General features: G+C 40.1%; 1 protein-coding gene across 4 annotated transcripts in view; it reads right to left on the reverse strand.

The window, feature by feature from the left end:
• Nucleotides 1–26,083, reverse strand: part of FGF13 (fibroblast growth factor 13) — a 514,926-nt gene that overhangs the window by 191,805 nt on the left and 297,038 nt on the right. For 3 of the 4 annotated variants that reach the window (XM_019750480.2, XM_019750478.2, XM_019750479.2), the window contains exon 3: nucleotides 5,370–5,537. The exons of the other annotated variant lie outside the window; for it this stretch is intronic. In XM_019750480.2, coding sequence (XP_019606039.1) covers nucleotides 5,370–5,537 — 168 coding nt within the window. The remainder of the gene's footprint in view (nucleotides 1–5,369; nucleotides 5,538–26,083) is intronic. 4 annotated transcript variants of the gene reach the window in all.

Below are 26,083 nucleotides of genomic sequence, written 5' to 3' on the forward strand. Positions count from 1 at the left end.
GTTTACTCGTTGTTAATCACCAAGGCTTTCAGATTTCTGGCTTTAATTTGATTTTCATACGGATGCATTTTTTATCTTAATGTTATGACTGCAATGAAGCTGCCACTTGCTTCAAAGAAAACGCTCTGGTGTCACTTTGTCATCCTTCAAGTGATCATCAACGGCAACATGACCCTAAGTCACAGTTATTTTGCAATTAAAAGGCTACGAATAAAGTCTTTCATCTCTTTAGCATGACCCTAAGATTCCCTAATAAAACAGGAATAGCCCCTCAATTCTCATCTGCAAGGGGACAGACGTGGAACTCAGTGATATCTTTTCTGAAAGTCAAGACTTTCAGGTGTCAAGTATCTGAGGGATCTTAGATTTATTGAACTGATTGCTCACTCAAACATACTATAAGATCCAATTTTCTCAAAAAGTAAATTAGTATCAAACTGAGGAGGACACACAACAGGAGACAAGAGTTGAAGAAAAGGTAAGGATAAAAATAAAAACACTTTCCTCAGCATGTTCCTCAATATTCTACTACCTTGGTATTCTCCCATCATTTAGGCAAGACTGATATTCATAGTGACATATTCTCTTTCTGGGACAAAGAAACCAATGCACTGTCAGAGTAACAGTCATTGGACTAGTTACAAACATGTCCCCTTACCATATGGCACAGAACTCTGCTTTCTTTCACATGGTGGTAGCTGCCATACATTACCTATCACCAGGATGGATCTCAGATTCATGACTCCAACCAAAGTCACTATGGTTGGATGCCTTGCTGACTAAAAAGGTTATGGATGTCTTAAGGAAGTTGGAATGTGTGTGTGTGTGTGTGTGTGTGTGTGTGTGTGTGTGTGCGTGCGTGTGTGAAATCACATGGAAACAGAACTGTACGAAAGAGGCCAAATGCTTGATTTAAAAGACGGTAAGCTGGGTGGCCGGATGGCTCAGTTGGTTAAAGCACGAGCTCTGAACAACAAGGTTGTTGGTTCAATTCCCGGATGGGATGGTGGGCTGTGCCCCTGCAACTAAAGATTGAAAATGGTGACTGGACTTGGAGACGAGCTGCACCCTTCATAACTAGACTGAAGGACAACGACTTGGAGCTGATGGACCCTGGAGAAACACACTGTACCCCAATATTCCCCAATAAAATTAAAAAAAAAAGAGAAACATTAAGAAAAAAGATGGTAAGCTGTATAATATCTTCCTATTTTGTGTTACCTCCTTTACATTTTTTATTGCAATCAGGATTTTCAATCCTAAGAGCAAAATGTTAGGAATAAATGATTAACTTTTCTCTGTGGATTTTTAACAGTGACTATCGCAAGCATGTATATCTTGGTATGATTTTTCTGCACGATCTTCAGATATTAGTTAAAACCAAATGACTGGGGTTTAGGAAGTAGCAACTATCTCGATACTAAATTGGCTTTGAGGGCGGCTGGTTAGATCAGTTGGTTAGAGCGCATTGCTACTAACACCAAGGTTACCGGTTTGATCCCACATGGGCCACCTTGAGCTGTGCCCTCTTTAAAAAAAAAAAATTGCCTTTGAGAAGTTACTCTAAATCAGTTATTTCACTTTGGCACATAGGTCAATAAAAGAAAAAACTGAACAAAAGAATAAAGCTATGAAGACGATATTTTCTCTTGCCAAAAGGCTCCTGTAAGAGAATGATTTTGGTAATGACCTCCACTCTCCATGTGGCTTTCTTATAACAAAGAGGGTGGCTGGTACTGGCCCAAATTAGACTGTCACATATTTGTATGTGCTTCTTCAGCCAAATTCAAGGACTCACATAAAATTATATCATAAGTGGTTTTTATGAAAATAATCACATCACTGAAAATCACAAGTATTTGGAACAGATTAAAGACGTTATTTTGGAATTGGCTGCTCAGAAATAGAAATGGGGTTTTGGCAAAGTATAATTTGGCCTTAATGTATCCTGAATAGCCAGTGAGATATTTCACTCCTTTCATGTATTGCTTTACATGGATTCTGAGGGGCCTGAACACAATACAAAGATGTCTTTCAAAAGACAGATGACTGTGACAAATTAAAAATCAGCTATCTCTACCAAATCACAGGCAGTCACAAACTATGGAGAGGACCTGGCCATTACAAAAACATCACAGACCAAAAGAAACATCAAGACTCTGTCTATAATAATGCAAAAACAGTTGGTAGATTTATCTATTCAGTAAGGAAGTACAAAATTAATTGCAGCTTCATCATAATACACATAAACCTCTTTGACATAACTGAATCATTTGTAAGACTTAGCCAACTCAAACTTTTATTTTGCCCCAAAATTTAAATGTATTTTTAAATTTTTCACGAGAGGACTGTATAAACACAACCTCATTAGAAGTGGTCACACTGGCAGTTCAGCATACACACATCCAACAATGCATGGCTTCACCATCCTGTCCATTGCCTTCACCCTCAGTGGAAGTGCTGGGCAGCCACAGCCAAGGTCAATTAAGGTCTCACGCTTTAGCACAGAGACCATGAGAGGAATTCTCTCTTCAAAATACTTCACAGGAAAATGAAGGTTTCAAGGTACATAAATAATTTAGAACTAAGGTTCTATCTATCTGTACTAATTACAATAAAACGTAACAGCAACTAAGAGAAAACTGAACACTGTACCTTAAAGCATTTAAAAACCAGTCTTGCAAAAATCTTCCAGTTTGCCAAAATGACCAATGAACCCTTCCAAACCCACAGTTACTTCATCTCCTGGTAATGACGAGCTTTGGTATCCTACATGAAGTAAGCATGTTAATTTCTTAGCAATGTTTCCTTATTTATCCGAGGTCTCTTCCACTGCATGTTTTCTTTCGCCCCCATCTAAGGTCTTCTGAATCCTGTTAATTTATTCAGAGATCAAGTGCTTTCATTTTAAGGTCTGAGTTCACCATTAGCCTCTGGGCCTTTGTTTGAAGGGAGTACAGTAAAATGGTAAATAGTATTAAAATGTCATCCCGAAAAACCTCTACTGAATTTAATACTATTTACAAATAATTCATAGCAATAAGGAGGAAAATACAAATGGTGCCAAAAAAAGTTTACACATTTGAAGAAAGGAAAACTGTATTAAAATTGTAATAATACTCGATATATACCGATAACAAAAGATGAATACAAGTGACATTTGACTTCTGCAATTACAAGAGGTGCTCAGAGTGGTTACCATCAGCGTCCAGACACTTCTGATTACGGTGAACTACTGCTAAGCAATGGTGACCAAAGTGTCCCCTTGCATACATTTTTTGGTACCGCCGGTATCAGCTTCACTATTCCAGAGGAACTGGCAGGAAAGCAAGACTAAGGGAAATCTTCAGTCTGAAAGAAGGTGATGCCTATTATCAATGTATTACAAGTGAAAGATGACAGCCACATTAGGCACAATGGCAGCCACTCAACTTGTGGATTACATGACACATTAGAAACTATCCAAATGTTGTACAAGAGAGTTTAAGTGCCACACACTCTCTAAAGAATTGTTCATATCTGAAAACATTCATAACAGTATTCACTATACACTCCAGATGATATTTTGAAAATTAATAGATCCTGTCAGAATTATAAGTAATAAGAAAAGGAATGGGGTCTTAAATTTAGTCGTTCAACTCTTTTTTGTTTTCATCTGAGCATTGTTAAAACAATTTGAAGTTTCTAACTGATTGCTTGATTGAATATAATGGCTTATTTTCCTTACTCGAACCAAATTTTGTTTCTTAGGCTGATGTTCACGTAGAAAAACAGTACAGCATCTGTTATATAATAAAAAGTAAGTATCTTTAATACAGATGCTATTTTCTACTTCGCACACGTGCGCGCACGCGCGCACACACACATAAACATAATTTAAGAGAGAAAAAACCAAAACACATCGGAATACGTGATAGATACTAAAGTAATTGTCACTGGTTAAATTTTGTTGTTTCATTAGAGCATAAAGTTATTATCTTCTCTACTAAACCACCAAAAGATTGATTTTACTCACTATAAATGGTCACCATTTATATCCTTGATTCATAAGTACTGACATCACAACTCAGACCCAAAGAGGATAGCTTGGATACCAAAGTATGGATAAAAAAAGAAAGAAAGAAATATTCTATTCTATTGCTGAAATAGAATCAAACATAAAAACACATATACTTCTCATTGTCTGCCAATGAACAGGTAAAATTCTACCTGGAAGGAAGAAGAAGGGGAGACTTTGAGATATAAAAACTTGCTTGCAAGGCTATAGACTAGAGTCACTTTGTAGGGATTTCCTTACACAAAACCTTTAAACAGCACAACACAGCAGTCTTTCCCAGGTCAGAAAGACAGTTGATAGGATGATACCCATAATGTTACTTGAATGGGTTACTTGATACCCTTAAATGGCAACTTGAAATAGGAACAGGTTTGCTTTTGGAAATCGTATCAGAACCATTTACGCAAACATGTACATCAACTGCCAAAGGACAGGTGAATTGTTATTCTCCGGTAAACTGCTTCCATAGTATTTGATATGGGGTGATGGGCTGTTTTACAATAAGCATTTAATTAGCATCCCCATTACATATGTCAGATGTCATTTTGGAAGTTGAAATGTACACAGCTGGCAAAAACTTTATGGATTTTCTGATGTGAAAAAGGTTCCTGTTTGATATAAGCAAAAACGGTGGGGAAAAAATGAATGAATACCCTTTCTGGATAGACGAGGAACTTTAGAGATAGATTTGTAGCATAGACGGCGACGAACACCTTAATTGACCTCAGTTTAAGAAGCAGCAAGTAGTTTTCCAAACCTGTGCTTGAGCTGAAAAGAAAAACAAACTACTCATAGTTTCCTTGAGGCATGCATTTCACTATGGCAAAGTGCATGCATTACACAAGAAGTCTGGGGTCGGTTTCAGCGATCGAGCGCAATGCAGAAGCTTTATGGATAGAGGAGAGGTAGAGAATTTATATCAATCTTCTCACTACTGCATTTTTGAAGTGCCATTCCTCAGCCGACTGCTGCTTCAGGAATGCCAGGTGATGGGAACACACTGGGCCAGATGTTGGCTACAGGAGCAAGCAACTTTAGCAGCCAAAACGGGGCAGTGTAATGGCACCAGCTGAAAATGTTGCAGCTGTGAAAAGCAGGAGGATGCTGCGAGCTGTGCCAGAGATGACTGTATTATGCAAGTGTCCCACCTGAGACTGCATAACACATTCACCAGCGAGCCAGGGGGCCTCCCTAAGTACGTCAGGAGTCGAACGAGACACAGCACACCAGAGGGCAATGCACAGTCAAAAAGAAAGACAAAGAGAGAAGAATGAGAGAAAACAAGCAAAACACGTGTCTGTCGTGCACAAACCTTCAGGCTCTGTGTTTTCTTTGTGGTGTACTTGCTTCAGCGGGCAGCAGAAGATTTCGTGACACTTAGCACGAAAGGGGGACTCTTTTTTCTTTAATTCCGCAGATTGGATGGAATCTTGCCGTAACATAATGTATTCCTGTGTGCCAGGGGGGGCGTCATCCAGAACTGTGGTCACCACATAACAAAATGAACTCAAGTTAGAGCTTCATAGAAGCAGCGAAAGACTTAAATCAAATCCACTCCCACGGAAGACTACAGAAACATTACCCCAAAAAGATTCAAAGAAAAGCATTTAAAAGCTTGGCAACTTTATTTTTAGAGGCTTAATTGAAAATACTAAAGGACTGGAAATAGCTTACTCCAGCTCTATTGCTAGGACAATGAAAATTTAACAAGTGTCAAACTATACCTGGAGTATGATAAAATATTTTAATATCAATGACCATATAGTATGTAAATAAACACCATACAGAGATCACATGTTTCAATTGGAAATACAATATAAATATAACAGGTGATACTGGCTAAAATGTCCACCGATTATTAGTGTATTAGTTTATGTTTCTTTCCTTGGTCTGCTCCTTGCGAGAACCTGAATTCCTTGCAGTATTCGCATATGATGGTATAAAATTTGACAATTATTGAAACACCAAGCTTTTGGATAATGCCTCGGAAGCTGAGCTCAATTTGGTTTTCTATACTGAGTCTGACGGAAGAATCAAGGGCGAGCGGTCTTCACTCTTTGATTTCCAAAGAGAACTGGGGCTTTTGCCAATATTCCTCAGATACTGAAAACCCCTAATGAAGACATTCCAGTTGAGAGCCTAATAAGCAGCACTGGACCTAAGACCTACCTTGTTGAATTCTGGAAGAGCAAGGCCTGATTCACTAATTTTGGCCAAAGATATACACCAAGCCCCTCTCAGCCCACGTTTTATTGCTAGACCCTGTCTAGATTTCCAAAGCAAGACTGAATTTCTAGTGTTTTCTTCCTGTAAGAACAGGTATCTGCTTTCCTAGGGTCCACTGCAACATTCCTCAGCCTGATAACCACCCACCAAAGGGGCTGGAAATTTGATCTGCATTTGCAGAAACAGGGAACTGACCTCAGGATGGATTTTTCTCTCTTTCACACACTTCCCAATGAAGCCATTCCATTTTTCCAGGAGTGAGTCAGAGCCTTCCAGGCTGTGATTAGTCACATGCTGACTCATTGTACTCCCCCAACTGCATACACTTAACATGGATTCAGGAGGACTAACAGTACCAGCACACTTCTTATGGGGAGAATAATGCTGTGGTGTTTGGAAAATATAAGCAGCTTCTGGCTGAAATTAGATGGGATCTGAAGCTTCTGTATTTGGCAAAATATTCCCAGATCACTGGCTGGAATCTTAATGGGTTTTAAGAACTTTTCGCATTGGGGTAAAAATGGTGTAAAACCAACATAACTTTTAAATTAGTATCATAAGTTTAGAACAAGTTGTAGATAGACAGCCTGTATATGGAATTGTCTTCCTTTATAAGTGATTAAATTATGCAAGAAGGTAATGAATATTTTAGTCAGTTGTCTATTTTCCGCTAGCGTTCAGCAGCAGTAATCAAAAATATTATACAGACACCACCACAGCTTTTCCTGGCAGAGAGTTCCCTTCATCTATTAGAAATGTGACTATAACTTCTTAGAATCCCACTGAATGCATATCTTTGAGAGCAACAGCTGCTATTCAAAAACATTTGCAACCATTTCCTGCCATGAGCAGATAGTTATCATAATATAAACACTTATCAAATTCCAGCATCACAGCTGAAGACAAATTATGGTTTTACCATCCAAAATATTTAAAGAAAACTTCCCAAATTTGGAACTTTAAAAAAAAAAAAAAGGAAAAAGAAACATCCAGATTATACAAAAGCTGGGAAATTCCATTTTCATGCACTCTATAGAAGAACCATATTTTTAGATTAAAGTACAATTACAGATTCAAAAATAAAAGAATAACTTTTGGGTAATAAATAGGGAAGTTGTTAGTCAGAAGGAAGTGATAAACATCAGTAAACTGTCTTCCATTTTCATTTTTCAAAACCAACAATGACGTCACAAATTGGCATAGCTGGAGAATAATGGCAGACTGAAGCTACAAGCCTTTGGCTGACTCTCCAGCCATCAGCTTTTCCCAGCTGGTCATTAATTTCCAGAAAAGGCCTTGCACTGCCATTATTATTGTTTAATTAGATACAACTGGTTATCTGTAACATACAACACAATTCTAGTGAACACGACATGCTGACTGGTACAAGAACCAACCCCAAAATTCATCATGATGGGGAAAGCATGAAGGTCACAAAAATGCAGGGTAATTGCTTTCCACAAAACTCTCTCTCTCTCTCGTTCTTTCTTCAAATTGAATTTAGCAAGTCCAAAAGGTGCCAAGATGAGAGCATTTAAGAAGCCATCTGAGTAATAACCACAGGCACAGAACATTTCCTTGGAAATTGTGAGCATCTGGGAGTTAATGGCTCAGCTTTGGGTCTCAAGCTGTCTATACTCAATGCCCCAAACATCAGTCAATTCAGGCAAAACACACACATAAAAAGACCAGTCAATCTGTCAGTAGCTTGGTGTCATGTTGATACAAGAGCCAGAAACATTCTGGACTTTATAACCAGAAGTGACATTGTATAGGGAACATCTCACTCAGGTCTATAAAACTTCTGAACTTGAGAATATTTGGGGTGAAAAATTTGAACTATTACATCAAATCCTTTATTCCCAGGAATCCCTCAAGTAAGACAGTGGCAGTATACGCAACAGCACCGGGTGTGACAGGGGCTTTCCCACAGCACTCCAGCGGGAAGGCAGGTAGGCACCTTAATTCTACTGCCCTAAAAAATGGATGAGGATACAATGCTTCCTAGGGGCACTAGCTCTAGAAAAAGGAAAGTAGGCTTGCAAAGAAGTCAGCTCATCAAAGCAGGAAAAAAGAACGAGACTCTTCTTTCCCTGACTTAATCCAATCTTTTCTGCCATTTCCCCCCTTCTAGTGCATTCCCTTCTTGCACACAACCTGTGTCCTCTGGAAACCATTCCTCCCTCTGTTCATTTCAATCATTTGTCCACATTTATTCAATGACACCTGCTGCCCTTCCCAATAAATTTATGCAAACTTGGAGGTGGACCCAGGACTCCAGTGATTAGGCAGACAATGGATTTACACAAAGCTTCCTCTAGTTCCAGAGGTTCAACTGGACTTTTTAAGGCAGATAAAATGATGAGAGTGGCTAATGGTTGACCTCTGGACCATGTGGCCCCATGCTTTAAAAAGGCTGCTGACCCCATAACAGCAGCTGCCAAGAAGCAGGCCTTTGCAGGGAAATTGTGCCCACATACGCAGTGACCTTGGCCTTGATCGCACAGCCCACCTACTCAGGATTCCAAAGTGCCACAAGACTAGTAGAGAGCTGGACAATACAAGCACACACATACAAATCCACACATCCACAGACACGCAGATACTGACGGGTGGCATCCTCAGAAACAGAGGTGACAAAAGTAAGTTACCTCTAGTGGCGGGATGATAGTTAAGAGCACAGTTTATGAAAGAGTTAAGTTGCTGGTATAAAAGGCGGCCCAGTGACTAACCATTAGGTGGGCAAGCCTGCATGTAGAATTGGTTTTCCAGCAGCAGTGCTAGAATGGCATGAAACAACCTGCCCCTCCTCCAGGCTTCTCAACAATCACCAAGATCAAGGGCAAAGTCTGGAGTAGGAGGCAGTCATGGTAAGGGCAGAAACTTTAAGTCTCAGCCTGTCAACCTGGCCTAAGCTACTCAGGTTCACAGAACAGCAGTATTCCCATTTCAAACTAGACATAAAGAAAGAACCAAATGTAGCAAAACTCATTGATAAACTGAAAAACACTTCCAATGCAATGGATCTTTTAAATGTATTTTTTAATGAAAGAAGTTAAGACTCAATTATCACTCCTATATTTAGAAAATTCAGTTCATCTTTTACTCTCTAACTCTTATCAATAAATACAACATTGGCTACATAAAATAGCTACCCAAATATTTACTAGTATCACAAACACTACAATGTTCCAAACAAAATTTCTTTAGAGATAATATAATGCAACCCCTCTGTCTTAAAGCATAAGGAAGATAAAGCTCAGGGAGAGGAACTGACGTGACAAGTCACACAATTGTGGAAAAGCCCAGGCTAGAAGCCAGGATTCCAGTGTGTTTAACACCAAGTCCAAAGGAAGACTGCTTTGTACAAACATTGAAATATTAAACAGGGATCGGGTTCTTCAGTATTTTTTAGCTTCGAAGATTACCCCTGTCTTCAAAGAATTTTTCTTCCTTTATTTAAAGACAGAAAAGCAAGTTTCTGGGAAACCATTGAGACAACGCCACGTAGGCACCGGCTCTGTACCAGGACAGTGTAATGCACAAGGTTTGCTGATTTCAGACTGGAAAGAGTTGACAAGCCCTCAATTATTTGATGATGCTGTTTTTTAGCTTTTAAATTAACTCATCACAAAGATAAATAAACATACTTATTGATACACGATTTTAAATCAAAGCAACTCTGAGATCACCAGTGCAATGGAAGTCACATCCTGTCATCAAATAGACATATACAGAGGATGCCAAGAAAAGTATACACATTTTAAGGAAGGAAAACTGCATTAAAATTTAATATTTGATATATACCAATAACAAAAGATGTACACGTCATGTTTGACTTCTGCAATTGCAAGAGGTGCTCAAATTGGTTACCATTAGCGTCCAGACACTTCTGATTATGGCAAACTACTACTTGAGCAACATTGACCAAAGTGTCCACTTACACACATTTTTTTTGGCACCCCCGGTATTAGTGACTCCAAAAAGCAAACAGTTAAAAACATCTATGACACAGAAAATATGGCAAAATATACAGATGATCAAATGACTTCATGTAATGACAAAGTGAGAAGAAAACGGAGTAATTAGGGTGATTAGTCTTCCATGTCACCGAGCATCGGTCATGCAGAAAAGTACATTCAACAACAAGAGGAATTAGCTCACGACCTCCATTTTGCCTACCACCTAACTATCCATCTATTTATTTGTATGTGATATTCAAGCTTCACTGCCACAGTTGACATTAACAAGATGGCAGGTTTGATGTAAATGAGTAACCTAAGTAAACAATTCACTGAAAGGAAATGATCAATACTAATGATCATTTAATTTGTGCAAGATAGAAAACATATTTCAAATACTTCTAGAAATTTCAGCTACGTTCTCATTTGCAAATCTCCCCATCTCCATTCACCTCCCAAAGCACTATCAAGTCTCCCTCCAAATTCTGTTTGTTCACGCTGTTTTGCTCTTTTCATGATTGCATGAAATGCACTCAAAGAATTCTCATTAAACCAAATGAAAGATGCCCTCCTGTTCAGGCAGCCTTCTCTCAAAGCTAAGGTGACTAGCTCACTCTAAGTCTTAATTCCATATAACATTTTAGGAAATTTGTCTTGGGACATCTTTTTGGTTCTATCACAGGCTTCTACTAAAAAGTTAGATTGATAAGTACTTTTATATATGTCTTTCTTACACAACTTGAACGTAAACTCCCAGAAGAACCATGTTTGTTTTGGTATCATCTGTTTTCCTAATTGCCTACAACGCCTTCCACAAGGTAGTTTTACATGCATAAAATGAGTCCCTTCTAAGGGGGAGAGCCATGCCTACCTTGAAGGTGTGTGCTAAGAAGGGGAAATAAGTGGGAAGAGCTCATCACACTGCCCAGCACTTGCCATGGAGGAAATGTTGTCTGATAGAAATGAAACTGTCGAGAAATGCACTGTGGTGACTAGAAAACCAGAATCCCCACACTGCGTCCGTGCTGACTTCCTGGGTAACCTTTGGAATGCCACGTCACGATTCTAGGACTCAGTTTTCTTATTTCAAAAATAAGTGATTTGGACTAACCAAGGTTTCTGAACACTAGCAATTTTAACATTGGGGCTGGATACTTACTTGTTTTAAGAGGCTGTTCCATGCACTGCAGAATGTTTAATAGCATCCCTGGCCTCTACTCACTAGACGCCGGTAGCATCCCTCTCCAGCTTGTGACAACCAAAATTGTCTCCAGATATTGCCAAGGATCTCCACCACAGCAGATAAAGGCTAAAGCTCCTTAGTTGAGAATCACTGGACTTGATGATGGGTAATACCCATGTGGTGTACAAACCTCTTTGCAAACCGGTACTACAAATCCTGAAGTCCCTTTGTGACCCTCGGAGATACTCAGCATCCTGCAAAGACTCAGCTATTCCATTCATGATAGTCTGGCACACACAATCCAGACCAAAAAGAGGGAAAAATGCACTAGTGATCATGCCAATCACCCAGGTCACAGAAAGCCTCTGACTGGTAAGAGGTAATGCGCAATTGCTACACATCAGTGGAGTCCTTCCTCGGCCCAGGGCAACGACTTTCCCCAGTGAGTGATGATATTGGCAGCACCAGTGACATTGCAGGACCCTAGGTGAGTATCCTCAGGCACCTGCTATGAATAACAGGTGGGGTCCAGCCAACCAAACACCTGGCTCAAGTGGGGGATGATGAGAAAGAAGGGGAGGCTGGGAAACCCTCTCTGGCCTTATCAAAGTAAGGTGAATGACACAGGGGAGAAAAAAAAAAGATGGCTGCACTTCTCACAGAGTAATCATTTGACTGACAAATGGTATTTCTCCCAGAATGCCATCTGAAATTTCTTGCAAATATTTCATTGTGACTCGCTTCATTGAAACGTTTTATTTAGTCTCATTCATAATGTTTTTAAAGCCAAGCACTTCTGGCCACCATGTTCTAGGGCTGAAACAAGTAGGTAGCCTTTACAGATTGATTCCAGTCATTACCTTTGCACCAAATTTTGCCTCTTCCTCCACGTATAATTAATACCTGTTAGTGCAGGAGCTGTAGCTAGGCTCACAAAATGATGTCATAGCTACTCAGAAATTTTCTTACCTGAAATCTAGGCCTTTGATCTTAAGACCATTCTTGGGCTAAATTGCTATAGAAAGCCTATTTGCTCCTTTCCATCTTTTCCATTTTTAGAGCATTAAATCTTAGGTGACTGAGGTATCGTCACCAATATATTACATACAGTGCACTCTGAAGCATTACAGCCAGGTCTTCCTGGAAAAGATTCTCATCGAAAACATATTTCTTCACATGGCATGCTAGAAGAGCCCTGCACGACTCATTGTCACTTGTTCTTTCATATTTTTATTTCATGTTTCAAAGGCTGATCTCTGATCCAAATCTGGGGTTGCCCCATGTCCTTGGGATGTCTTCAGAGCTCATCACACCCAACCTCACAGGCTCTGTTGACAGCCAGAAATTCCTGGTGCCTAATGACAGTGACTGGAAAATTATACTGTAACGTTGTCTAAAATTACGTGATTTTAAGAGTGACCGTTTCCATCAAACTCACCTGTACCTCTCCACATTCCCCATCTCCCCACCAAAAAAAGGGTATCTAAGTAGCAAACTCATTTTACTTTATTAGTCAGGAAACACTGCCTTTACTTCCAACCAAGCAGAGTTCTTTTGTTTCCCCCTTCCTGCTAGCAGTGTTCTGTGATCATAGGGGATTCTATCGCCTATTGGTGCCACCTTCCACCCACAGTGACACGGATGAAAGTTCTATCAACTACATTAGCGGCCCATTTTGACTGACCCCTTGGCAAGAACCATGAAGCAAATACCAATGTGTGGGCTGATCTACAAGAAGGCATTTGTCAAATATATCAACGTATGTGTATGTCACTGTGGCTTTGTGCTACCTGGCATTCCACATAATATGGCTGTGCCAGTGATTCCAGAAGCAGTAAAAAGAGAAAAGAAGATAGAAAAGAGGTAGGAGAAGACTCTAATAATTGCCCAAGATGTGAGTCCTGGCTCATCTCCTGCACCTTAAAATCAGCACTGGTTAAATGCTTCTCTTCATAGCTAGCGACAAGCTGCGCTCAAACTCATTAAAAGGCCGATAGTTCACGTTGGCGGCATATCATATTCATCAGTTTGCAAACTCAAATGGTCCGCAACACCAGGAAACGAAATTCTCACCTATATGCCATACAAAACTTTGCCCCCGCCCTTAGATAGTTAAAAGAGGCACCGTTTTAGATCATGGAAAGCATTAGAAAATTCCCCTTTACAATAGTTGAAATCCAAAAAATAATTCTAAAAAGGAAACATTCCGTTTCAATGAGTGCTTTTCTTTTCACTCGTGCCTGCCACAGTTTCTAACTCCCCATTCAGTAAAAAAAAGAGCTGGCTCTTCTTGTGTGTGTGTGTGGGGGGGGGGGTTCTCCCTGCGGGGGTACAGATGGAAAAGTATGTGGTACCAGGTTAGAACCCACTCTAAATTTGAGAAGAATTTCAACGCAAATGGTATTTGAGTTTGTTTACACTTGGTAGCATTTCTTTGTCAGAAAAAAAAGGCATTACAATTATTTAAAAGCCTTGAGTCCGCAAAGGCCTCTAAAATAGCATTCAATACTTTAAGGATAAATCAATCATACACACTTAGATTAAACATCCCCCTAGAAAAACAGCTGGTTAAGTGGGGTTTTAACAAAAGATCACCTGCCCTCATTTATCCTTATTAAAGATACAGTCTTCTGAGGTGGGCTCTAAGTTGAGTTTGGTACTGACATTTAGAATACTTAGCATATTTTTAAAACGTGTAAAATAGAGTGCATGGTGTGTATGACTAACTTTCACATCATTTCCAGTGTTCACAAAAACGCCATGAGGCACGTAGCATTATTGTCCCCATTCAATACACAGAAATCTGAAAGTCAAGGAAGTGAAGGACTATGTCCAGGGTACCCCAGCCCCAAGGATGCAGAGCTGAGGTTCAAATCCAGGTCTTCATGCCTCCAGCTCACTATACCATATTTCACATTAGTTTGCCAATCTATGGTAGGGAGAATAAGGGCCCCTCAAAGATGCCCACAAACTAACCCCTAGAAGCTGTCAGTCAATATGTTACCTTAAAGTTGCAACTAAGGTTGCTAATCAGTTGACCTTTTTTTTTCTTTAATTTTAAGGGTGTTTTTCCAGGACGCATCAACTCCAAGTCAAATAGTTATTTCAATCTAGTTGTGGAGGGCGCAGCTCACAGTGGCCCATGCGGGGATCAAACCGGCAACCTTGTTGTTAAGAGCACTGTGCTCTAACCAACTGAGCTAACTGCGCTTCCCGCCCCCCCCCCCAGCCCCCAGTTAACCTTTAGATAGAGGAAACTGGCATGTATTATCCAGGTAAGTCCAATGTAATCATGTGTTCTTAAAATCAAAAGAAGGAGGCAGAAGAGTGGGTCGGAAAGATCAAAAGGCAGAAGAGGCAGGATGGATTAAAAATGGGAGAAGACTCAACCTGCTGTGGCTGGCTTTGAAGATGGAGGAAGGAGGCCATGAGACAAGAAATAGACCAGCCTCTAGAAGCAGGGAACAGCCCTCTGTTGACAGCTAGCAAGGCAACAGGAATCTCCATCCTACAGGGAACTGAATTCTGCTTACCACCAAAATGAGCGAGGGAATGGATTCTCTTCTAGAGCCCTCAGAAAGAAATGCAGCCATGCGAAGACCTTAGTTTTTTCGTGGTGAGATGTGTAGACACACTTCTGACCTACTGTAAGAAGTGTGTCTACTTAGAACTGTAAGATAATAATTTGTGTTGCTTAAACCACTGAGTTTGTGGCAATTTGTTATGGCAGCAATAGAAAACTAGCACAATATCCAAACCTTAAAGCTGAAAACATAACAAGGCTCTAAAGCAGGGGTGTCCAAACTGCGGCCCGCGGGCCAACTGCGGCCCACAATGCATTTTTTATTGGCCCGCAGCAAATTCCAAAAATATATTTAGTTTCCTTAAATAAAGCAGGTGAGGCAATACGTACTTCACCTCGAGTGAGTGGCCTGGCTGTTTGTGTATTTTACCACATATGGCCCTTGGTGAAAAACGTTGAAAAAAGTTTGGACACCCCTGCTCTAAAGTCCTTAAGCCTTCTACAGTTATTTTAATAACAATAATCAAATATTATATGTGGAATTAACATATTTTCACTGACTTGCACCTAAGAAGAAAACCCACTCACAAAGATGTTTCTTTTTGTCTTTTTATTTTCCATTCCCTCTCATAATACTAACTTTTCAATATTCTTTGAACAAATACTTACTGGGAACCTACTCTATGGAAGGGACTATTCAGTGCATACAGTATATAGCAGATGGGAAAAATGTAGACCACACCTTTGCCCTCGTGGTGTTTAAACATATGGGGTGGGAGTAAACACATAGTAAACAAATCAGTAAGATGAGACCTCCCAAGGGTTTCTGAGTCACTGACTGGAAGACAGCTGCTCTGAATTGCTGCTAGACCCATACAGTGAGAAAAAAACTTATAAGTTAAGCTCCTGACATGTCAGTTAGCTTCCTGTTACTGCAGTATATAACTTACCTAATCAAAATAACACAGAAAGCCTTAGTGAAAAGGTGACTTTGGAGCAGAGGCCTGAATGAAGAGCAGAATAGAGTGAGTGGTAGAGGTATCTAGAAGAGTGTTCCCAGTAGAGGATCAAAAATGCAAAGATCCTGGGCCGGCCCGGTGGCTCAGGTGGTTAGAGCTCCGTGCTCCTAACTCCTAAGGCTGCCTGTTCGATTCCCACATGGGCCAGTGGGCTCTCAACCACAAGGTTGCCAGTTCAATTCCTCGAATCCCGCAAGGGATGGTGGGCAGCGCACCCTGCAAGTAAAATTGAACACGGCACCTTGAGCTGAGCTGCTGCTGAGCTCCCGGATGGCTCAGTTGGTTGGAGCCTGTCCTCTCAACCACAAGGTTGCCGGTTTGACTCCCGCAAGGGATGGTGGGCTGCACCCCCTGCAACTAGCAACGGCAACTGGACCTGGAGCTGAGCTGCGCCCTCCACAACTAAGATTGAAAGGACAACAATTTGACCATTGTTCCCCAATAAAGTCCTGTTCCCCTTCCCCAATAAAATCTTAAAAAAAAAAAAAAGCAAAGATCCTGAGGTAGAAGTATAACTTGCTGAATGTTTTTTGAAAATGAAGGAGGCCAATGTGGTCGGAATTAAGATACTGCGAGGTAGGGGGGTAGGAGGTGACAGGAAGCCAGCTCATGGAGGCCACTGTAGTAACTCTGGCTTTCATTCTGAGTGGCAGGGAGCCATCGAATGGTTTCAGGCGGAAGAGTGATGTGAGCTGGCTTATGTGACCAGAAGGTCATTCTTGTTGCTATGAACGGACTTCAGGGCACAAGGATAAAAGCAGAGACTGGATAGGAGGCTACTGCTAGGATCCAGGCAACAGGTGATACTAGTTAGGACTTAGTGGTGTAGGTGGGAAGACATGGTTGGACTCTGGGTACATACTCTAGGAACACAGACAGTTACGAACAGAAGTTATGTCTAACAGTACGCAGCATCTATTTAATACAGAACCCCTTTAATAATGGTAATTCCATGGAATGTACACTTTCTAGAGGGAAAATTTTTACTATGGGTTAGCTAATTCTACTCTTTAGGCATAGGAGGAGAGAAATCTCCTTACACTTAGCTCTCCCCTGAGGTCTCATTGTACTAAATGCGTCTATACAGAATACGATCAAGTAGGTATCAAGCAAACATTGCATGAGAGTATTATTCATGGCAGTGATGGAGATGATGATGGGCAGTTTGCAAAACAACGTTCTTGAGAAATCGCTTCTCTTGAGCCGTTTCCTTTCTATAAATGTAATTTCCTTCTGTCGTTATATCAAAGATTCCACCACACAAATCTAACACTTCAAGTGCTAGTGGGAGAGAAGAATGGAGGGAAAACAACCTTAGAACCAGGGTGCCTCGACTCCTTGCCCAAACTAAGAGCCTACCCTTCACTATATGTGCCACAAAATCTGTGCCAGCCAAGATGTACTCAAATGGAGTTGACCAGACGATCTCTAAAGTTTTTTCCATTGCTTAATTTGCAGGGGTGGTTGGTGGGTTCTTTCCCCTTCTTTATTCTATTTTCTTCACTATGAAGCTCACTAGCATAACACCGTTGGCTTCTCTCTGCACCACATTCCCTATTTTCTGGATGGGGTACTGGTGAGGTTTTAAAAGAGAAACTAGCATCCCTAGCCAAGCCCCTTCCTTTTGCCTTTTTTCTTGGGAGCCTGCTCACACAAAAAGCATGCATTCCCTTGTGCTCCTGTATTCCTTAACTTTTGCAGGTGGAGGCCCCATGCCAGGTAATAGACAGGAGAGTAAGACAGTGGTCTGCTATGATCCAGAGATGCCTATGATTGAGTGGATATATCTGTCTAACTACAGTGTTCATGATTAGAATGTCTTCCTTTTCACAGATGAAAGCCTCATCTCCTATTAGCTTTATTGAGAATAAAGATATTTTATTGTTTATACCATCTCTCTTTTCAATTGTTCCTTATTCAACAGAGGAAGAGGAAAAGTTGTCTCTCCCCCTGCCCCAAATTCCTATCACTATTTACAAATACTCAGAACCTTGACTTTGGACTATTAGTAAAGTCCTAAAACCTCTACAGAATGTCAAACTCTGCTAGCCAGATTGGCTCATGGTATCATTATTTTTCAAGGTCAAGATCAGTACCAGGAGACTTGCACTCATAAGCCAGGATAAATGGGAGGGACGAAGGAAGAAAACACAGAAGGGATGGAAGACATTAGTGAGTGCTGGTTTGTTTCTTCACAGATAGAAGGAGCCGACCACCATGTTTATTTGAAAACCTGCTGCTATGAAAATCACTAGCTATTGATGATGTTCTAAATTACCACAGGAACCTCAGTGGGAAGTCCTGTTTCAAAGCAGCAGGAAGGGGATGGAGAGGGATAATGCAGGTGGTACACAGGGACAGAGACATTAATGCGAGGGGGAAATGAACCTGTCATTCCTTCCTTCTAGATTGGACGAGACCAAAATGTCTGTACCGGGAGACAGCACAAGATTCCCAAATCTGACTTACCTGTCATTTCTGGCAGCCCTGCCAGTTAGTCCCCTCTGACAGTCCTCCAACTTTTATATCAATTAAATTGAAACTGAGAACCCTGGGTCTTTGAGAAGTGCCTGTTGGCACTATCAAAAAATTAAAACCTGGCACGCTTCACAAGCTGAGGGAGAGGAACCATTTCCCAGTTCTCATACTAAAGATGGCCCTCTGTTTTCTCCCTTAATGGAGAGCTAAGTGGAGTTCAAGATTGTACACAAGAAAGCCAGGGTAAAATGTTCTACATAAATGCTCTGCCAATTAGGCATTTAATTGCCGAGTGGTACAACAGGTAACTTTAGAGTTCCTATGAAAGACAGAAGAATCACCATCAGTAACTCTTTAGAGTAGTCTAGAGAGCATTTCCTTCCTCTTTTCAAGCCCAATGTCTTGGTATAACACTTGTTTAACTGACAACTTCTCAAAGACAAGCTTAATGTACGTGAGATATTCTCAGAGACATCAGACATCAAGGAAATCCTCAGGTTAAGCTATAAACACCTTGACAATATGTTGGGCTGAGAGCAGGGTGGGTCACACTCAGATTTAGGAAGTGGCAATGACCATGGCCTGGCCAACGGACTACTTTGGGTGGCCAACTTTCTGCTGAAGGCTAGTTCTTTATACTTTCCTCTGTTCTGCAGGCAACTTCGGGAGTCCCTTAGCAGATTTCTGGTTACAGAAAAGTAACACAGTGGTCATTTTGATATCTATATTTAGGGTGGTTGTACTGAATGAAGTCGTATAAGCAAGTATGTAGAAGAGACGGTAGGCATGTGAAGCTGGGAATCTCTAGCAAGGGAACGCCACCTGCTTCCCTCCTGACTTCACCTTTCCCTCTTGGCTGCTGAACAGTGCAACTTGTTTCTCTTTTCCCAGAGTTCCCTGGAGGTACACAACCTAAAACTCTGTAACCAGATGAGCAGTAGCTGTAAGAAACAGCCTGAGGAAAGGTCCTCAGAACGGACTCAGGTTCACAGGAAAAGCAGGAACTGGAGGAGTCAAGGTGCCATGATAACAGGATTAGCCCCTCTTGTCATGGTAAAGGGCAAGTAATTACTGAAGAACACTGTAATGGCTATTTTATGGATGAACCTGACCAGGCCATAGGGTGCCCAGATATTTGGTCAAACTTTATTGAAGAGTATTTCTGGGAGAGTGTTTTTGAACGAGATGAACATTTAAACTGGTAAACTGAGTAAAGCAGAAGGCTCTCCCTAATGTGGGTGGACCTCACAAAAACCAGATGAAGGCTTGAACACAACAAAAATGGTGACTTTCCCATAAGTAAGAAAGAACTCCTTCAACCCAACGGCCGGGAAACTGGGTCATCACCTTTAATTCTGTCGTTCAACTCCAACTGAACCACCGGCTCTCTGTGGGTCTCAAGGCTACTTGCCTTTGGACTAGAATTGTACCATCAGTTCTCCTGGTTCTTAGACTTGGACTGGAACTAGCCTATTAACTCTCCTGTTTCTGGCTTGCTGATTCACTTTGAAGACCTCCAAAATCATGTGCGCCATTTTAGGATGCAATTCAGGTCCAGGTCAGTTGATTTTAAGTTCATCAAAAGGGACATTAATTTGGGCCTGCCTGCCTGACCTAATCCGGTAAAAGCACTCAAAGAGAAAGATTCACCCGCTGGCCTTGAAGAAATGAGCTGCTCAGAGAGACAGCCTTGGAGGGAGCCATGTGTCAAGTGACACTGGGCAGAATGGCCCCCACCTGTCAACCAGCAAGAAAATGAGAATGTTGGTCCTACAGCTACAAACAACTGAACTCTGCCAACAATCATGAGTCTAGAAGCAGATCTTGACCTCTAAAAAGGAAGATAGCCCAGCCTACATCTTGAATACGGTCTTGTGAGATCGTTAACACAGGAGCCAGCTATGCCATGCCCTCCAAACATTTATCAGCAGGGTCTTTATTTGGCACAAATGTGCTGCTCTTTTGAGGCTTGGATTGTTAAGATGGAAGAAACAGTATCTGATGACGGACCAGAGTAATTAGGATGAATCTCTCCATGTGTTCTACAAAGATTACCATGATAAAGATGAACAATTATCTCAATACTTATCATTAGTCACCTCAGAAAGGTTACAACAAAAGAAAATTTCTAAATAGAATCTGAGTAGACTGAAGTGTCGGTAATATTTCTTCCATTTGAAGTAAAGTCATTCTAAATATGAAACATAAAAGCCTTTTTATGAGTAGCTTTCTATTCTTAGGAGAGACTCATTTATGATCATCTTCATTTTCTGTTTCAGAGAACAAGATTATTTGAAAACAGTCATTTTAAATAATGAAACTACTTTTAAAGGAAAAGATTTTATCTCTTCATAATATTTCTTTATTGTGAGAAAATACATAACATTAACCTTGCCATTTTAACTATTTTTAAAGTGTACAATTCAAGGGCATTAATTACATTCACAGTGGTATGTAACCATCACCACTATCTAGTTCCAAAAAATTATTCATCACCATAAACAGAAACTCTGTAACTATTAAGCAATAACTCCAAATTCTCCTCTCGGCCCATCCCCTGGTAACCTCTAATCTACTTCCTGTCTGTATGAATTTGTCTAAGTGGAATCACACAAGATTCATTTTCTCGTATCTGGCTTATTTCACTTAACATAATGTTTTCAAGTTTCATCCATGTTGTAGCATGCATGACAACTTCCATTGCATGTATACACCACATTTTGTTTATCCCTTCACCTGCTGACGGACACTTGGGTTGTTTCCAACTTTTGGTTATTGTGTGAAAAATGGTACACTGAACACGGCCATACAAGTATTTGTCTGTGTCCCTGTCTTAAATTCTTCTGGGCATATACCTAGGTATCTATCCGTTTGAGGAACTGCCAAAATGTTACCCACCGGTCTGTACCGTTTTACATTTCCACCATCATTGTACAAGAGTTCCAATGTCTCTACATCATCACAAACACTTGTTATTTTCTTTTCTTAAAATAAAACTATAGCCATCTCAATGGGTACAAAGTAGTCTCTCATTATGGCTTTGATTTGCATTAATCTAATGACTCCCAATGTTGAGCATCTTATCCTGGGCTTATTGGACATTTGGATAAATTTTCTGGATAAATGTCTATTCAAGTCCATTTTTCATTCTTTTTCCTGTTGACTTTTCACAATGCTTCATATACTGATGCTCCTCAACTTACAATGGGGTTACTTCCTGATAAACCCACCGTAACTTCAAGATCTCAGCAGTCAAAAAGGCATTTAATACAATTAACCTACCAAACATCAAAGCTAAGCCTAGCCGAACTTAAATATGCTCAGAACACATTATCAAAACAAAACAAGACAAAAAATGGTGGCAACACAGTACACGGTAGAGTATCAGGTATTTACCCTTGTGATAGCGTGTCTGAAGGGAAGCGGTGCTCACTCTTGCTGTTCAGTATCATGAGAGAGTATCTTAATGCATATTGCTAGCCCAGGAAAATACCAAAATTCAAAGTATGGTTTCTACTGAGTATGTATCACTTTTGCACCATCATGAGATCTAAATAATGTAAGTTGAACCATCAGAAGTTGGGGACGATCTGTACCTTAAATATTAAACAGGAATCAGATACGTGATTTGGAAATACTTCCCCCCCTCTTCCTTCGCCTCCCACCCACACACTCTGGTTCAAGGCATTGTTCCTCAGTCTAGTTGTGTAGGACACAGCTCCCTGGCCCATGCTGGTATTATGAGCCTTGCACTCCCCATGGCTGAGGCAGTTGGCCGCCAGTCATCGGTCATGGCAACACACGGTAGCCCACGGCAGCACACAGCAGCCGGCAGCAGCTCAAGCCAAACTCCGGCTGCTCTGCAGCCCAGCTCCAGGGAGAGCTTTGTTTACAATTTTAGTTGTAGAGGGCGCAGCTCACTGGCCCATGTGGGGACGGAACCAGCGACCTCGACGTTAGGAGCATGGTGCTCCAACCACCTGAGCCCCCAGGCCGGCCTCGGAAATATTTTTTCCTATTGTGTATGTTGTCTTTTCACTTTCTTGATGATGTCCTTTGCATAAAAGTAATTTTCAATGAAGTCCAGTTTATTTAATTTTTATTCCATTGCTCATGCATTTGGTGTCATATCTAAGAACCTGTTGCTAAATCCAAGTACATGAAGAATTACCCCCATGATTTCTTCTAAGAGTTTTATAGTTTTAATTCTTATATTTAGTTTATTAATCCATTTGAGTTAATTTTTACATATGCCAAGAGGTAGGGGTCCAACATGATTCATTTGCATGTGCAAATCCAGTTGGCACAGCACCATATGTCAAAGAATCAACTGTTTCTCCATTGTATAAACTTCTCATCCTTGTCAAAAAAATCAACTGGCCATAAATGCGTAGGTTTATTTCAAGACACTCAATTCTATTCCATTGGTTTACATGTCTCTCTTTATGCTAATACCACAATGTTTTGATTACTGTAGCTTTGTAACAACTTTTAAAATAAAGAAGCCCGAGTTTTCCAACTTTGTTCTTCATTTTCACCACAATTTTGTCTGTACAGGGGCACCTTATAATTCTATATGAATTTAAGGGCAGGCTTTTTCATTTCTGCAAAAAAGGCTATCGGATTTTTAAACAACTTGCATTTAACCTGTAGATCACGTTGAGTACTATAGACATCTTAACTATTAAGTTTTTCTATCCATGAACACAGGATGCCTTTCCATTTATTTAGGTCTAATTTAATTTCTCTCAGAAATATTTCAGTTATCAGTGTACACGTCTTTCAGGTCCTTGTTTAAATATATTCTTAGGTATTTTGTTCTTTCAGATGTCATCGTAAATGGAATTTCTATCATAATTTCCTTTTCAGATTGTTCATTGCTGGTGTATAGAAATACAACTGGCTTTACATGTGGATCTTGTATCCTGTAACTTCGCTCAGTTAGTTCATTAGCTCTAGCAGCTTTCTTATAAATTCTTAGGGATTTCCTATATATAGTATCATGTCACCTGTGAAGAGACATTTTTATGTTTTCCTTTCCAATTTGGATGCCTTTTATCTTTTTCTAGCCTGTTTGCACGGGCAAGAACTTCCAGTACAATATTGCAGAACAGTAACAGTAGGGAAAGTCAGCATCTTTGTTTTGTTCCTGATCTTAAGGGGAAAGCTTTTAGTTTTCTACCATGTAGTATCATTTTAGCTTTGGGTTTATCAAAAATGTCCTGTATCATGTTGAGGAAGTAGCCTTCTATTCCTAGTTGAATGAGTTTTTATCACAAAAGGATGTTGAATTCTGTCAAATACCTTTTCTTTATCAATTAGGAATAGCATGTGTGGTTTTTATTTCCTTTATTCAATTAACGTGATGTATTGCATACATTGATTTTCTAATGTTGAGCCACCTTTGCATTACTGAGATAAATCCTACTTGATCATGAGATGTAATCCTTTTCATATGTTGTGAAATTCGGATTGGAAATATTTTACTGAGGAATTTCACATGTGTATTCAAAAGGGATATAGGTCTATTAATTCTTTTATAGTAATGTCTTCATCTATATCTGATAGCAGGTGCCAAGAATGAGTTAGGAAATGTTCACTCCTCTTCTATGTTATGGAAGAATTTGTGAAGGATTGTTGTAAAGTCTTTAAATGTTTGATAAAATTCACAGTAGATCCATCCGGTCGACAACTTTTCTGTGTTGAGAAGTTTTTAAATACTGATTCAATCACCTCACTACTTGTAAGTCTATTCAGATTTTCAAATTTCTTCATTATCTAGTCTTGGTAAATTGTGGGTTTCTAGGAATTGGTCTGTTTCATCTAGGTTATCCAACTGGTTGGTATATATAGGTATTCATAGATCTTTTTATTCTGTAAGGTACTCTTTTAATCCTCTTTATTTATTTGTGTAAGGTCCCCATTTTCAGTTTTTCATTATTTGCATTTCTCTCTTTGTCAGTCTAAAGTTTTGTCAGTTTTGTAGAACTGTGTAAACAACCAACTTCTGGTTTCATTGACTCTCTGTATTTTAATCTACAACCTAATCTTTATTATTTCCTTACATCTGCTGGATTGGGGCTTACTTCAGTTTTATTTCTCTACTTCCTTGAAGTGTAAAATTAGGTTATGAGTTTGAGATCTTTGTTCTTTTTCAATTCAGGCATTTACATTTATGAATTTCCGTTTGAGCACTGCCTTTTCTGCATTCCATAAGTTTTGGTATGTTGTGTTTCTATTTTCATTATTCTCTAAGTATTTTCTAATTTTTCTTCTGATTTCTTATATGACCACTGGTTATTAAGAATGGGTTGCTTAATTTCCACATATTTGTGAATTTTCTACCTTTCCTTCTAGTATTACTGATTTCCACTTTCATTCCATTGTGTTCAGAGAAGATACTTTGGATTATTCCAGTGGCTACAAACTGATTGAGACTTGTTTTATAACCTAACACACGGACTAACTGGAGAATGTTCTAGGTGCACTTCAGAAAAATGTGTATTCTACTGTCGGTGATAAATTTTTCTACATGTGCCTATTAAGTCTAATTGGTATACAATGTTGTTCTACACAATAATGCGTTTAAGAGAACTTAGGAATCAAATGACTTTCATGTGGGAATCGAATGACTTTCTGAAAAACGAATTCTCCTCTCTCACCTATCCTCAGAGGAGATCCAAATTCTTCATAAACAACCAGAAAAAAAATTAGCTCTCCACTAAGTAATGTGTTATATCAAGGGAAGCATGGTTTCCTTTTATATTTCAGAAAACTCATGACACGCAAAGTCAACTGGTAGTAAGTCTAACCTATCACTTTGAAGGACCCATGAATGGGACTGGTGTGAGAACAGGGGACAGGTGATACCTAGGCCTGCAATTGGTACACTAGACCTCGTGTGATTTACAAACCTCCTTCCTTAGCAGAAACTTTTTATCCAAAAATCTCTTGTATGGAATCCTAATAGAGGCATACCTCAGAGATATTGTCAATTTGGTCCCAGACCACTGCAATAAAGTGGGGACAGTCATGTCCTTGGACATATTGCAGGTTTGGTTCCAGACCACCCACATAAAGCAAGTCATAATTATTTACTTTTTGAAGGTTCTTGCCTTCAGCTTGTAAGCAACGCATCATCTGTGAAGTACAATGAAGTAAAGCGCATAAAAATGAAATACGTCTGCACATAAACTAGTTTTAAGAGGGGTTACAGGAGGAACCCTGCTGGCTTTCCTCCGCCCCTCCTTTCCTTCTGCCACGTTTGAAAACCACTGCCTTAGATCACACGGCCTGACACAGGGAGAAACAATGCAGATGCCTGCCTCAGACAATGTTTCTAATCTTATTCTCTAGGACAGTGGCAGCCACCACTTGCCACTGGAGTTCCAAGTTAGGCACAGACCAGATGTGATATGAAGAAGAAACCAAGACACATAGCTCTGTCAAGACACTGCCCAAGCGAATTGCAGCACTATCATGTTCAGGATCAGCTGTCCAAGGCTGACATTTGGCTTCAACAAAAAGTTTTTCTACTGCACTATCTGCCCGCATCTCACTTCCACTCTTCTGTGCACCAAAGAAATAACATCAACCTAGCGCGATGTTATTTTCTCTCGAATTCAAAATTCCTAG

Source organism: Rhinolophus sinicus, chromosome X (assembly GCF_036562045.2).
Source record: "Rhinolophus sinicus isolate RSC01 chromosome X, ASM3656204v1, whole genome shotgun sequence".
Lineage (NCBI taxonomy): Eukaryota > Metazoa > Chordata > Mammalia > Chiroptera > Rhinolophidae > Rhinolophus > Rhinolophus sinicus.